The sequence below is a fragment of the Chenopodium album genome, chromosome 13, assembly GCF_948465745.1.
Source record: "Chenopodium album chromosome 13, dcCheAlbu1.1, whole genome shotgun sequence".
Lineage (NCBI taxonomy): Eukaryota > Viridiplantae > Streptophyta > Magnoliopsida > Caryophyllales > Amaranthaceae > Chenopodium > Chenopodium album.
In genome coordinates, this window is record NC_137846.1 from 49,596,609 (window position 1) to 49,611,797 (window position 15,189).

The 15,189-nt window shown below is 36.6% G+C and overlaps 1 protein-coding gene across 1 annotated transcript; it reads right to left on the minus strand.

Annotated features, from left to right (window-relative positions):
- Positions 1-188: 188 nt before the first annotated feature.
- LOC145576805 (cytochrome c-type biogenesis ccda-like chloroplastic protein) lies at positions 189-5,904 on the minus strand. The gene is made up of 12 exons (XM_081634512.1): positions 5,732-5,904; positions 5,454-5,588; positions 4,769-4,823; positions 4,160-4,294; positions 3,973-4,058; positions 3,833-3,864; positions 3,287-3,448; positions 3,118-3,190; positions 2,919-3,019; positions 2,518-2,610; positions 692-738; positions 189-505 (listed from the first exon to the last, which is right to left on the minus strand). The coding sequence occupies exons 1-12, from the start codon at positions 5,805-5,807 to the stop codon at positions 430-432; spliced, it is 1,071 nt and encodes a 356-aa protein (XP_081490638.1). The 5' UTR covers positions 5,808-5,904; the 3' UTR covers positions 189-429.
- Positions 5,905-15,189: the final 9,285 nt, after the last annotated feature.

A 15,189-nucleotide genomic window follows, 5' to 3' on the forward strand; every position in this document is an offset into this window, starting at 1 on the left:
TTATACAAAGTACAATCTTACAGACAGTGAGATTCACTTATATGTAGAGCCTCCTCCCATTTATCAAAACTTTGCAAAACACAAGAAATCCTTTTCCCATCTGTCATTATCGAGGGGATCTCATTAGCACGTGATTTCCCTTAATTAATTAGGATTAATTAAGAAAAAGATATGTCAGATACAGAGGATTTGACAAAGTAAGGAGTGATTATTACTAGTATACACTCAAATATACATGGTTCAAGTAAGTTAGCTGATATAATCTAAGTTTTACACTCAGAATTTAGAACTGACTATTAGTATATCCTACAAAGTGTACAGGAACTTGGATTCGACGTTTGGCACCTTTGATCTTATATACCTTGCCACACGAAGATAATACTGTGTATTCTTGCAAACAAATCTAATACAACTTCTAGCTCTGGATATCTACATCACCATTGTTGTAGTAGGGAAAAGTCTATCCAGCAAACTATACAGACCTCCACCTAGGAGTAGGGCGCCGCTGCAATCACAATCAGATTCAAGCAGAGAGGAAACCATAAGTACAAGTGAAAACAGGAAAAATAAAAACAAAACGGTGTACACCATAACTGATACTTTGTATATCAAACTCCAAGACACAAGACCAAAAGGGAAAAGAAAATCGAGTAACTGAGAAAACTATATATGTTCCAGATAAAGAAGGTACCTCAGTGGATTGATCCAAGCTGAAAACTTGCGAAAAGAAAGCAGCCTCTGCAGATACATAAGACGGTAAGCAACATGGAAGGAAAATAATGATTGTAAATCTAAACATAAACCTTTAAAGGACTTTAAAGGACTTTAAAGAAAGAAAGCAAAGTGTTCATCGAGAACCCATTATGTTATCATGTCTGGGTAGATCCTGATTTCCCATAGGGATTGGTTGATTTGTATTCACTTCTTCTCAGTTCTCTTAAGTCGTAAATGGTTTCCTACAAGTGGTAAGCCTAGAAAAAAAATGGTTTCCTGATTTGTTATCTTAGTATGCTATTACAGTATTACTGTCTGAAGTCCTTAGTTTGAAGATGATTTCTGTTCAGTAAAATTAAGCATATATGCTGTTTAATCAGTAAACTTCTCATTTCTCAGTAAGTTTCCCAGTTGAAGTTAAACCAATGAAGTTGAGCAGAAGGACTCCAGACAAATCTTGTATATAGTTCTCAGACATGACCCTCTGAGATGGGGACAGGCTGGGATTGCAGGAATGACCCCCAAAACTCCAAGAGAGGCATAAGCTAGCCCTTCAACTATCTGGGATCATGGTTGTCTTTGGTTGACATTTATCATGGAGAGAATGGGTTTAGAAAGTGATAGGAAATGGCATAATTGAGTGACAAGTTATCATGGCTGTCTAAGCGCATCACTTACTCTTCATAGCTGATAAAATTTGGCACACTATGAAACGTGGATCAAGATGGTGACAACTCTGACAAGAATATGTTTGTATGATGATAGTCAACACCAAGCAACTTCCATGGAAACACAACTCTTACGCTTCTAAAGCACATGAAATTGTTTGACCTTTTACTCTTGTTCCATGACCCTAGAGGTGTATCAGTCTCTTCTTGTGGCTGATGTTCTGATAGGGTTTGGACTAGATGGACAAATTGATATTCAGAATGTACTTCCTTCCCCACATTGGTACTATGAAAAACTCTAGAAACCACTTTTCCTTTCCAAGGAAATCCAATCAAAATTGAGACCACTTCCTCTGTCAGTCAATCAAAATTCTATGGAGTAAAATTCTCATTTTTTCATCCATATACTAGCCACCTTCCCATAATGTTTCCAAGATATAATTTGGATTGCAAGTTGTCATCCTGGTGATGAGGTGGGGAGTAAATTATCAATGACCCTATATGATCCATTTTATTCTGGAGCAATTCTAGTGCTGTCTTACCGAGAAAATGATAATAAGCTGATCTAATTAATTAGGTTTCCATATTTTGGATCATGCTTAAGATCCTGAATCCCTGATGGCATGTTAGGAGAATTGGCATAAAAAAAATAAAAAAAATAAAAATAAAAAAAAAAATAAAAAAAACTTTTCATCTAGGACACCAACAGGTTGCTTGGGCCTTAATTATTGGGACCTATTACACTTGTGTAGTTGTGTTACTACACTAATCTTAAAATTTTCAATACCCACTCAGTAATTCAACTGTTGTCCTCAGTTTCACAATGACCCGCTCCTGGTATTATTCCATGACGTTCGGTATATGAGCGTCCTCAACCGGACTTTGTCTATGCATTTGATGCATTGCCTCACAAAAAGCTATTCTTAATGGGTATTTTATCCACTTTTCTCAATATTTGTGGAAAGTCAACTAAGAAAAATCGTGAATTGAGGTGGTATTACTGAATTTATTGACCAGCCATTACTTAACACTCATGCGTCATGAGCATGCAAAACAAAGATTCATTACACCATCAAATAAAGTAGTAAAAAGGTTATCTTCACAAGCATCTGATCAGAAGGAAAGAAAGCGGTACCTGCAATGCACCAGCAAAAGAGGCAGCCAACAGCAGAGGAGCAACATAGCCTGTAGTGTAGGTCAGCAGTAAGCTGCCCCCAATTAGAGGATCCTGTCACAAAATTGTCAAGTTAAATAAGCATATAGATAGTAAATAGGATCAAAGCAGCAAGGTTGAAGAAAGTAAAAACCATGCTGCACCTACTCCACAAACTTTATTTTCTGCACACTTATTATCAAAATGTTTTGTTTGTGATAGATGCTCCATTTACACAATTATTTGTGGAAAATGGTAATAATTACATCAGTACTATACAGCATTCAAGAAATCCTAGCATGGTAAAGCATCTACCCATTCAGCTAGCACCTTCATTAAAAGTATACTCTCACCATATGAGTTTCATCAAAGATCTAGTATACCTTGGTTGAGGCCACATAACCAAGTAGAGTGGCCAGTACAGGTGTGCTGCAGGGTGATGCGGCCAAAGCAAATGTAAGACCAGCCAAATATGCTTGCACACCTGGCATACAAAAACAGTTCCCATAGCTTCACTTGTCAAGCCATTTCTAGGGATATGCTTCAGCTGTTCAGTAAAAACTAAAAGCTCTAAATGTTTACTTGAGGGGAAGTTTGCAGCTGCTGCACGGGGATCAAAGTCATTGAAAAATGATGGAAGCTGCAACTCAAGTATCTGCGATTTCAAACAATAAAGGGGAAATAAATGTCAGAGGAGTCAACAAGTAACTAAGAAGAGAGATTAGAGTTTCACTAATACATAATGCATTACCTCTAAAAGATTAAGGCCCATCACAATAGCAAGACCAGATGCAACCAAAGGCAACCCGCTGCCTATTTGTCCATAAGCTTTTCCAGCAAATGAGGCTCCAACACCAAGGAGTGCCAGTGTAGTAGCCAATCCTAATGCGAAAGCAACGGAATCACCAACGACCTGAACATACAAAGGTGAAAAGATGAATACTTTTGTACAATTCACCAATCTAATTAAAAAAAGCATGGCCAAAAAAATTATGTAAATAACATCGAGACCCAGGGCTTTCAACTCAATAACTATACACCTCATATAAAATTAGTAGAAGATAATGTCCATTAGTTTCTTCCCTTACCAATTTTTAAAAACTGAATAAGTTACAATGCATTAGAAAAGTTCTACTTTTCTTTCAGCTTTTACTTTCCTTTTCATTTAGAGTTTTTTTTGACATTGGGAGAATCTCTTCATAAGACAAAGGCACAAAACATTATCATAAAAAAAGGTTAAATATATAATAATAGTAATTAAACAAGATAAATAAAAACAAAAAAAAATATTTATCACCTGTGCACGGCTTTTTCCAGAGCCATAAGCACCTGAATGAATTCAATGAATCTGATCAACTTCTGATAGATAATATACTTGCAATATATCTATTGAAGCAACAGGAATTGACACAACAGTCATCTAAGATAATATCTTACCTATATAACCAAGTGTTAATGGCAAAACACTTAGTGTACAGGGGGAAAGGCTGGTCACCAGTCCAGCTCCAAAAATGACAGCCAGACTGATAGAAGAGTAGGTAAAAACAACAGAAGTTAGAAAACGACGGCATGATCACGATATCCAACATACTATATGCAGCTCATAAGACAAAATTATTATTACCTTGTAAAACTAAGAGCTGACAACTGATTCAAAACAGCTTCATTGGCTTGTTCCCCAGCTGAATATAGAAGACCTCCAAACCAATCTCCAATACTCCCATCGGCTAGCATATAGATAGATGCTGCCTTATCCTGTCTTGAATAAGAATAAATCTAGTCTTTGAGGTCGGTCATATCATACTAGAGAGCAAACTATGATGTAATGATGTATCACATACTGCACTTTGTATTATAAGATATGTGTATACTAAAGTGCACTAGAACTCTTAGCATCATATATTAGTTTACTCTCCTTAAGATTTTAGGAACATAAAATCCAGGTATATCAAGATACTTTATATTAAATTGTTCAGTCAATACAAGTGATAACTGTTTTACAGCACTATTAAACTAAATTAATAGTAGAAACTAATTCTCATGTTGATGAAGTAGAAATTAGAAACACTATATAAGTGATGAACATTTCCAAAGCCGAATGCTCAACAAAATGGGGTAAGACTAATTACAAGTGAGCATGGATCATTTATTTATTGACTGTATTTTTACAAGTATGACACAGGAAATATAGATATAGCAAAGTGCAAATCATAACAAAGAAGAGAAATCATACATTATATCCTCCATTTGGATGGCATTTGCTGGGTCTATCGCAAGCAAATTAACTACTGCAGTTGTCCAAAAGAAAACGATGCAAGTGAGCACCAATGCATCAAACATTACTTTTCAACTGTAATACAAAATTTCTATGCCTTTACTAAAGTACTATCTTACTACAGAGCATATTACTAGTTAACTATAATTCATACTTTCCATGTGCCCGAGTTTCATAACTAATTGAAACTACTTTGTATGTGAGGAAATGTAGTATCCCAACTTTGGTAATTATATCAGAAAGAAGAGAACCTCAGTCTTGTACCCAAATACACCCAGAGATAAGTTTATGCAAGTGTCTTATTAGCTCAATTTACCATTTATGCTCATTTGGAGAAATTTCAAATGAGCGAAATTGATCAAATGAGCAAAAAAATAATCTTGTGTACACCTAACTCAAAAAAGATATTCTGTAACAAATAGAACCAGACCAGCTCTTTCAATATACCTTAGCTAGGCATATCAACTATTGTATGATTCCTAATTCAAATTACCAAGTAAACAATGAAAATTAATAGTAGAAATTAATTGTCATGTTGATAGTGTAACTCAATCATGTAATTCGATTATTTGAAATAGTAATGTGACAACTAAATCCGGACAGTTTCCGGGTTGTCCAGTGAAAGGATTAATAGAGGGCTCACCAGCCAATGAATTGACAACCGTTAAGGCATTCACTTTGCTCTTCAAATTATTCTTTGACATCAAAACAGCATCTTGCTCATATTTCTTTACACTTGAATCCCTCTTTAACATTTTTATGGGCACCCTTTTCCCCACTGAAAAAAAAAAACAGTAGAACTGATTAGTTTTCTCATTGCACAATTTGTTAAATTTAAACAAAATAAATACAAAACCCAACTTCATTTTTCACAAATACAATGAGAATTTTGCATTTGAAAGACATAGGAATTGGACTGACCATTATAAGTTTGAGCATGAAATTTATGGGTTGAAATTTTGAAGAAATTCCCAGTGCAATGACCCAACAAACTCATCGCAAAAAAAAATTGCAAGAGAGAATTAGAAGAGAGAGAAGAGGAAATGTGTAATGGCTGGATTTTTCTTTCGTTTCCCTTGCCCTCTTATTATGTGTGTTAATATAAGCTCCACGAGTATAAGCAAGTTTTTAATTGTAAAACTAGATGATTTTTTGAATAATTCTTTTTTTATATTAGACGTTAATTTTTTAAGGAAAATGATAAGAAGCTAAAAAAAGGAAATATTGAAGAAAAAATTAACATTAATTACACCGATTTAAGCGTAATTTTGTCATGAATTTCCAACTTAATTCCATTTTAGGAAATATATTTAATGTTTATATATAGCTCTAAGGGCTACATATAACATTACCCATTTTTAATTATTGTAAGTTAAGATATAACTAATTGAGTACCTAAAATTCAATTAATAAAAACTCCCTTGAAAGAGAGGGGCGATTCTACCTTGCGAGAGAGGTTGCCCTACCTTGTGAGAGAGGCTTTCCTAGGCTATCAATGGCGGACGAACTAGCGAATCAATGCTCTAATTTGCGAATTAATGATCCTGAAAACGAAATTGTGGATGTTTGTGAGGATGAGGAGTCGGAGGAACGTGTTGCCCTAATGCTGGTGGGTAAATTGATTACGGATCGAAGTTACAATTTTGATGCTTTTAAACGAACCATGTCTCAATCTTGGTCTGTTTCAAAGAGAGTAGTGATACGAGTAATTGGTACAAACTTGTTTGCCTTCCAGTTTTTTCACTAGAAGGATCGCGAGAAAGTTTTAGAGGGTCGTCCATGGTGCTTCGAGAATAACTTATTGGCCTTGAGTGAAGTAGCAGGGGATGAACAGCCTACTGATGTTATGCCATCTCACTCTCCTTTTTGGGTGCGATTGGAGAACTTACCCTTTAACAAACGCTCTGATAATATTGTTAGGGCTATCACTGCTTCTATGGGGGAAGTTATGGAAATTGAACAGGATGACCTTGGCTTGGACAAATACAGGCGTGTGAGAATTAACCTTGACATATCCAAACCGCTGAGAAGATTCATCAACATGAGAGGCAAGGATGATCGAATTTTCCGCATTAACCTGAAATATGAGCGACTTCCGTTCTTTTGTTTAATGTGCGGGGTTATTGGTCATAGTGAGAAAGATTGTCTCAATTGTGATGATGAGGAGCAGAACCAGAGCCTTGGCTGGAGTCTACGCCTTAGAGCTACCCCACGAAAGGGCAGACAAAAGGATGTTGATGAGTTTGAAGAGGTGAAGGCTGGTAGGAGGGTTTTGTTTGTCCAAAAACCTGGGCAAGTAAGCAAATAGATCAGTGAGATGCAAGGTGTGGAGGAGCAGTCTGTAAGCACCATACTTCGTGAGGATATGCCTCTGCCTCTCACGAAGCTTGCTGAACTGGAGTGTAGAACAGTAGGGGGTGTTACTAAAAACCACCTAGTCGTGGACTCTCCTAGTGGTGTTGAAGGTCAGAGTAGTGATGAAACTGAGGACCTACGAGTAAAGCCTGCAGATACTCAGCATAATTCTTTATTCTCTTTCACAACAGCAGCAACTTCAAAGAAGGGTATGGCAAAGAAGGGAGTGAAGCTTAGGAAAGAGGATAGAGTGACTTTCGAAGGGATAGGTTCTGGTGGGGAAATTAAATGTGGCAAGAGGAAGGAGTGTTCGAAGGATGATGAGATGGAAGTCGATGAAGTTTCGAAAAAAGCTCGTGTACATAGTGCATTGGCTACCAACGAAGTAGCGGGTGTTGGAGTGTCCCAACCCCGCGAACAACAATGAATCTTCTTTGTTGGAACTGCCGAGGGGTGGGCAACCCTCAGGCAGTTAAAGCACTCAAACGGTGGTGCTCGTATTATGCCCCGGAGGTACTTTTTATTTGTGAAACTAAAATTAATAAATTAGAGTCTGAAAAACTTAAAGATAGACTTGGCTTTGATAGTGCAGTAGGTGTTAGTAGTATTGGATTGGCAGGAGGTTTATGCTTGTATTGGAGGAGTGATTCAATCACTTTTACTTTAGTTTCTATGTCTCAAAATCACATTTGTGGGGATGTTAGGGAGCTAAATGGTAGCTCTTGGCGGTTTGTTGGCTTGTATGGGTGGCCGGAATCGGGAAACAAGTGGAAAACTTGGCAACTTCTTAGAGAATTGTGCTCTTCTTTTGAGGGTCCTATGTTAATAGGGGGTGACTATAATGAGATTTTATCCTACGAAGAGAAAGAAGGTGGAGCTGATTCGGTAAGGAGGGAGATTAATGAGTTTCGCGCAGCCTTGGATGATTGTAATTTGCGTGACCTTGGCTTCGTGGGGCAATGGTACACTTGGGAGAAAGGATTGACTGAGAGAACTATGATTCGAGAACGTTTGGACAGATTTTGTGGGACTGAGGAGTGGTTCAATTTGTTTCCAGAAGCTTCGGTCGAGCACTTAGTCCGAGTTAAATCGGATCATTCCGCAATTCTTGCTAGGCTAAAGAGACCAAAGAAGAAGCGCAAGAGGGGTAAGAAGAACTTCAAGTTTGAAACAGCGTGGCTCCTTGATGCCTCTTGTGAAGCTGCTGTCAGAGAGGCGTGGTTGGGGTCTGCTGGGCGTTCGATGGCTGAGAGATTGGAGGTTCTGATGGCTGCTCTTAGAGTATGGAGTGGAAAGAATTTTGATAATATTGATAAGAAAATCATTGAAACTGAGAATGCTTTAAAAGAAGTGCAGGGGGGTGTGATCTCAGAGGATAATATCAAGCTTTGCTCTACTTTGGAAGCAAAAATAGATGAGCTAGGGGAAAAACAAGAGGCTTATTGGTACTTACGCTCTAGAGTCTCGGAGATTAAGGACGGGGACCGCAACACAAAATATTTTCACCACAAGGCTTCTCAGCGTCGGGGGAAGAATGAAATAAAGGGGCTCTTTAATGAGGCAGGGGAATGGAAGGAAGAAGAAGAGGACTTTGAGGATATTGCTCAAAATTTTTACACTAACCTTTTCACATCCTCAGGGCCGTGTTTGACAGATGTCGAGAGAGTGTTGGAGGCTGTTTCACCAAAAATTTCTGAAGAGGACAATGCTGCTCTGCTCCAGCCGTACTCAAAGGATGAAATATATGCTGCAATATGTGCCATGCATCCCTGTAAAGCTCCGGGACCTGACGGACTTCATGCCATATTTTACCAGAAATTTTGGCACGTGATTGGGGATGAAGTGTTTACTTTTGTTAGCGGCATTCTCCATGGTATGCACTCCTCTGAATCGGTTAACAACACTAATATTGCTTTGATTCCGAAAGTCAAGTCCCCTATGTATATGTCTGAGTACCGCCCTATTGCTTTGTGTAATGTCTTGTATAAAATTGCTTCAAAGGCTATTGTTATGCGCCTTAAGACCATACTACCGAAAGTCATCTCGGAAAATCAAAGTGCTTTTGTTCCGGGGAGACTTATTACTGATAATGCCTTGATTGCAATGGAGATCTTTCATACGATGAAAAAACGGAGTAAGGGGAGGAAAGGTACTATAGCTTTGAAGCTTGATATGAGCAAAGCATATGACAGAGTTGAATGGTATTTTCTAGAGAAACTTCTTCTAAAAATGGGTTTTGCTGATCAGTGGGTTAGACTTGTGATGGATTGTGTATCGACTGTTTCTTACTCATTTATTATAAATCGGTGTGTGACTGGTTCGGTGTTTCCTTCCAGGGGGTTGAGACAGGGTGACCCTCTCTCCCCGTATCTCTTTATTATGGTGGCTGATGCTTTTTCCGCCCTTATTGAAAAAGCTTCGGACCACAGGCTAGTTCATGGTGCTGGAGCTAGTCGAAGGGGACCAAAAGTTTCTCACCTCTTTTTTGCAGATGACAGTTTGCTTTTTGCAAGGGCCAACCGAGAGGAATGCTCAAAGATAGTTGAAATTCTCAACATTTATGAAGTAGCTTCCGGGCAGAAAATTAATTATGAAAAGTCGGAGGTCTCTTTTAGCAAAGGCGTTGTAGTGTCGAAGCAGGAAGAGTTGATTGACTTATTAAAAATGCGACTTGTCAATAAGCATGACAAGTATCTTGGTATTCCCTCTGTTATCGGAAGATCGAAGAGAATGGTTTTTACGGCCTTGAAAGATAGGATATGGAAGAAGTTGCAGGGCTACAAAGAGAAACTCTTGTCGAGAGCAGGGAAAGAGGTTCTTATTAAATCTGTTATTCAAGCTATCCCGATGTATTTAATGGGTGTTTATAAGTTGCCTACGAGTGTAATTGATGAGTTGCGTTCACTTACGGCAAAATTTTTTTGGGGTAACTCGGATAACAGGAGACGGGTGCACTGGATGAATTGGGATGCTCTTTGTAGACCGAAATGTTTGGGTGGAATGGGTTTTAGAGATTTGGGGGTTTTCAATGAGGCTCTCCTGGGAAAACAGGCGTGGAGATTGATCTCTAAGCCAAATTCACTTCTTGGGCGTGTGATGAAGGGTAAGTACTACCCAAATTCTGATTTCCTTGACTCTTCTCTGGGATTGAATTGTAGCTATTCATGGCGTAGCATCTGGGGGGCAAAGTCCCTTGTGAAAGAGGGTCTTATTTGGCGAGTTGGGGATTGTTCGAAAATTCGAATTTTTGAGGACCCTTGGCTTGCAGATGAAAATGGCAGATTTACTACCTCTCCTGCTGTTACTGGTATTTTTAAGGTGAAGGACTTGATTGATGAGCATTCTAAGGAATGGAATTATGAGTTTCTATCGAACTCCTTCGTTGAGAGGGATGTCCGATGTATTTTGGCAATTCCTCTTAGTCCCCGGAGCCCGGAAAACCTGCTGACATGGGCGTTCTCTATGGATGGTATGTACTCAGTCAAGTCGGCTTATATGCTAGGGAAGTCATGCGACTTGGATGCATTTCATCAAGTCTGGGTTTTGATTTGGAGTCTCGACACTATACCAAAGGTCAAGCATTTTCTGTGGCGTCTATGTACGAACTCCCTGCCAACATGCTCCCTGCTTCACTACAGACATATGAAGGATTCTGATGCGTGCCCTTGGTGCCCGAATGTTGCTGAAACGCCTCACCATGCCCTGTTTAGTTGCCCTGCTGTACATGACCTCTGGTATGAATGTGATGTCCCTGAGCTTCTAATTGATAATGCTGATTTCGACTTCAAAAGCACCCTGCTAGATTGGATGAAAATCAGTGCAAAGAAATGCCAAATTGGGGTTGCTCTTTTATGGCAGATTTGGTATCGAAGAAATCAGAAGATTTTCAACAACAATGATGTGCCACATTTAGTGGTGAAAGAGCGTGTGGTGCGTTTGGTGGAGGACTGTGGAAAATACGCTGCAAAAATCTATGGCCCTGCTAGAAGGACTCGATGCAACAGCTGTAATACCCGGATATTTATGATTTAATATATTATATTTTATAAAAAAAAATAGTTATTTTTATTTATTAAATAACTTTCCTAATCTCATATTTTTATTTTAGAGTTCGGAAAGATTTAAAACCCTATTTTAATTTTAGTAGGACTCTTACTTAACTTATATAAACTATTTTTAACCCTAAAAATATTATTAACTCTCAAAAGATATTTTATTAAAAAAAAAAAAAAAAGAAAAGGGCTTGCCGAACGATCTCTTTTGTGCGTGACTTCCATGATCCAACCCCAAAACTTGATATTTCATTAAAGTTTTTCTTTCATTATTATTCTTCAATATCCATTTCATATTTAATTCTCCAAACTCCAGTGGATTTGTAAAACAAAGCCCACAAATTGCAACGTCAGTGCACATTACTTGGTCTTGAATGTTGTGGTCAGATTGTAACTAGTCGGAAGGTAATCACACGAAACTTTTAGAGATGTTTGTATTATATTTCGTACTATTATGTGTGATATGATTTGTTATTAGTACTCTGTATTATTTTTATGGGTAAATTTTATAATTGTAATTCGTGTGATCAAATTTGTATATGATATGATTGATTATTGGTGTTATATAATTTGATTGGATATGAGTATCGTATTAGTTTAATTGTTTATGATTGATAATTTCTAGGGTTTTAATGTTGTTGCTATAGGGAGTATTGTTTTATTGAGGTTTAGGATTATTAAAACAGAGTATTATTTTTGGGTTGAAAATTAATTAATTTTGGGTACTAGTATTAGCCATATAAGAGTTGAGATTTTTTATGAACCGAATATGTCGTCATATAAGAATTGAGAACTTGTGCCAATATTGAGATATTATTTATTATCATGTGAAAGATTATTTGATCAAGTATGAGATCAAAAGGTTGAGAATTATTATATTTTATTCTTGGTTTGAGGCTCGGCGTTATATACCTTAGTCCTTGGCATGTTTGGTAATGAGATAATGATCATGAGTAAAGAATGAGGTACAATCTTTATTATTTATATATTTTTCTATGGTCCCCTACAGTGGGAATTGGCCCGTATGTGGTCTGGTTCAAGGTATTTTCTAATTATTGGGAGTATTCAAGTTCTTTTATACTTGCTGGTTTATTATTCGAATTACTCATGTCCAAGGATAGGTATAGAACAAAGAGCGTGGCACACTTATTGGTTAGATGAGTTAATTGAGCAAATTATCGTATTATTATATTTGAGGATTACTTTCGGAGTATGGATGGAGTTAATTTTACCCTTGAGTTTGGTATAATTTGTGAATGTAGTTTCGGGCTACATTGCTAAGTGAGCTAGTTATATTGATTATTATATATATTGTTTAATTATATTTTGATAAGTGATGATTACTCAGCTTTTTGCTGACGTGTGTGTGTTATTTTGTTATGCTACTTGTGTTTGCGGCCATGTCTTTTTCTTATGGTGGCCCTGCAACGATCTATTTTGGAATTTGTCCTTAATGGTGAGCAGTTAAGATTGTTTAAGCAGGTTGATCAAGTGATCGTAGCTAAAGGAGCTCAAGTGTTTCGATTAGTGTTTTTATATCAAGCTTGTAAAGTTGTATAAATAGCTCACCTAGATTTGTTGGGTTGTAAGTATTGGGATTTTGTAAGCCTTAACACTTGACAGGTTGTCGAGTGTGGCGGTAATACCTCCGATTTAAGTGTATGCTTCCGCAATTTTATTTAAAGGTTGTTTATTTTCCTTTATTTATTTTTTTATTATTAGCTAGTAAATCGGGGGTGTTACAAAATGGTATTCAGAGCCTAACCGCTCGTGGGATTTACGCAGGGATCTTCATATCCTAGCGTGGTTTGTTTAGGAATGAACCTGTTAATAAAGACTAAGGATTAAAATGAACATAGGTTAAGCCGTTTTGAGAGTGTTTCTCTATATATTTTTGCTTGTTATGCATTTTGCTTATGTGACCGGCTTGAGTTCGGGGACGAACTCCTTTCTTTTTAAGGGGGATAGTATGTAATACCCTTAATATTATTTACTCTAACTATATATTTTATTTAGACTGTTTTGGTTCTCTTAAATCTACAAGTAAGTTATTTACGTACTTTAAGTTTCGAGGACGAAACTTGTTTTAAGGAGGGTAGATTGTAATACCCTAAATTTTTCTATTTTAAGTTTCGGGGACGAAACTTGTTTTAAGGAGGGTAGATTGTAATACCCGAATATTTATGATTTAATATATTATATTTTATAAAAAAAAATAGTTATTTTTATTTATTAAATAACTTTCCTAATCTCATATTTTTATTTTAGAGTTCGGAAAGATTTAAAACCCTATTTTAATTTTAGTAGGACTCTTACTTAACTTATATAAACTATTTTTAACCCTAAAAATATTATTAACTCTCAAAAGATATTTTATTAAAAAAAAAAAAAAAAAAAAAGAAAAGGGCTTGCCGAACGATCTCTTTTGTGCGTGACTTCCATGATCCAACCCCAAAACTTGATATTTCATTAAAGTTTTTCTTTACGAGTATTAATTAAAGTAGAAATCTTTATTGATAATTTATATGGAGTAAAAAAATCAATTCTTTATTAATACTCCATAGTATTCATTTAATGAAAGATTTGTTTTTTGAATACAAATTTTTTTTCCTTTGATAGTATTTTTATAGGAAAAGGAAAATGAAAGTGAAAGGATGAAGATAGATAGGACTATGAGAGGAAAAAGGGCGAGGGTAATGAGGAAGGATGAAGATTTAGATATTTTTTCCTTTTAAATAAAACCGTTTTACAATTAGCTGTTATTCATTTGAATTAAGGCTATACCCATCTATAGTAGATAGGTAGTTTAACTGTTATTCATTACTTTGCAAACCAATAAAAAGAAATTAGAAAAAAAAAAAAAAAAACAAAAAAACAAAAACATTATTTTTTTTTTTTTTTTTGTAATCTTTTACATCCAACCAAACAATCGAGAAAATACAAGTTGATACCCTATATTAACAAACAAAACTTGTCAATATTAAGGCTGATTTTGTAAATTTAGAAGTCACACCAAGAGCAATTTTGGTAATTTTAGCAACCACACCCCCCTTCTCTCCCCTCTATCACCGCCATACAACCTCTAATACCACTTGCCGCACCACCTTTAGCTTCACCAACCGACCACCGCACAACTTTAGCTTCACCAGCCGACCATCGCATGACCTTTAACTTCAATAGTCGACCACCGCACGACCTTAAGGTTCACCAGTCGACCACCGCACAATCTCTAGCACCACCAGCCGACCGGGAACAACCATTCGACCGCCGGCCAGGTGTCGATTGTTTGCTACTAGGGTGTCTATTGTTTGGTCGGCCGGCCGCTTTAGATCTGCGAATGTGGTCGATCTTGAGCATGGCCATGGGAATGGAAGAGATAGAATGAAGTAGTGGCCATGGGAATGGAGGAGAGAGAAGGAAAATTTGGCCAGGTGAGGGGAGGAGTGAGAAAAATTGGTGATATTAGCATTTTTTTTTTTACGGGGATATTAATATGTTTTGTTAGTATAGGATATCAACTAAAAGTAATTTTTGATGATTATAAATATATTAATATTAATGTAGCTCTTCGTACTTCATACATTAGTGGTTTTTAGTTTGAGATTTGAATAAATATGATTCCTTACGGACTAAAATTGAATTTTATATCTACGGAATATAATTTTTTTTATTACTAAAAATTTTCCGCTTCCACTGCTGCAAATCATGGCATAATTGGAAATTCTCCACAATTGAAAAAAAGACATTGCATCTAAGGTAGATTTTTTGCTAGTTTCAAAGTTATTTTTTTCCTTGTAATGAGAAGAAAATAAAAAATAAAATAATAAAACAATAATAATAATAAACAGAAAGTTCTTATTAACCATTGTGTATTTGTGTTGGTAGATTTGAACACGATCCTAAGTTCGTGCCATTCAAATTAGAATTGTCAATTTGTAGCAATAAAGAATGGGAACTTCTCACATATCCTAG

Coding starts and splice junctions, on each gene's coding strand:
- LOC145576805 (XM_081634512.1), bottom strand. CDS start 5,807: ATGAGTTTGTTGGGTCATTGCACTGGGAATTTCTTCAAAATTTCAACC. Junction 3,191..3,286: donor TGGGCCTTAATCTTTTAGAG/GTAATGCATTAT, acceptor TTGAAATCGCAG/ATACTTGAGTTGCAGCTTCC. Junction 506..691: donor GCTTGGATCAATCCACTGAG/GTACCTTCTTTA, acceptor TTGTGATTGCAG/CGGCGCCCTACTCCTAGGTG.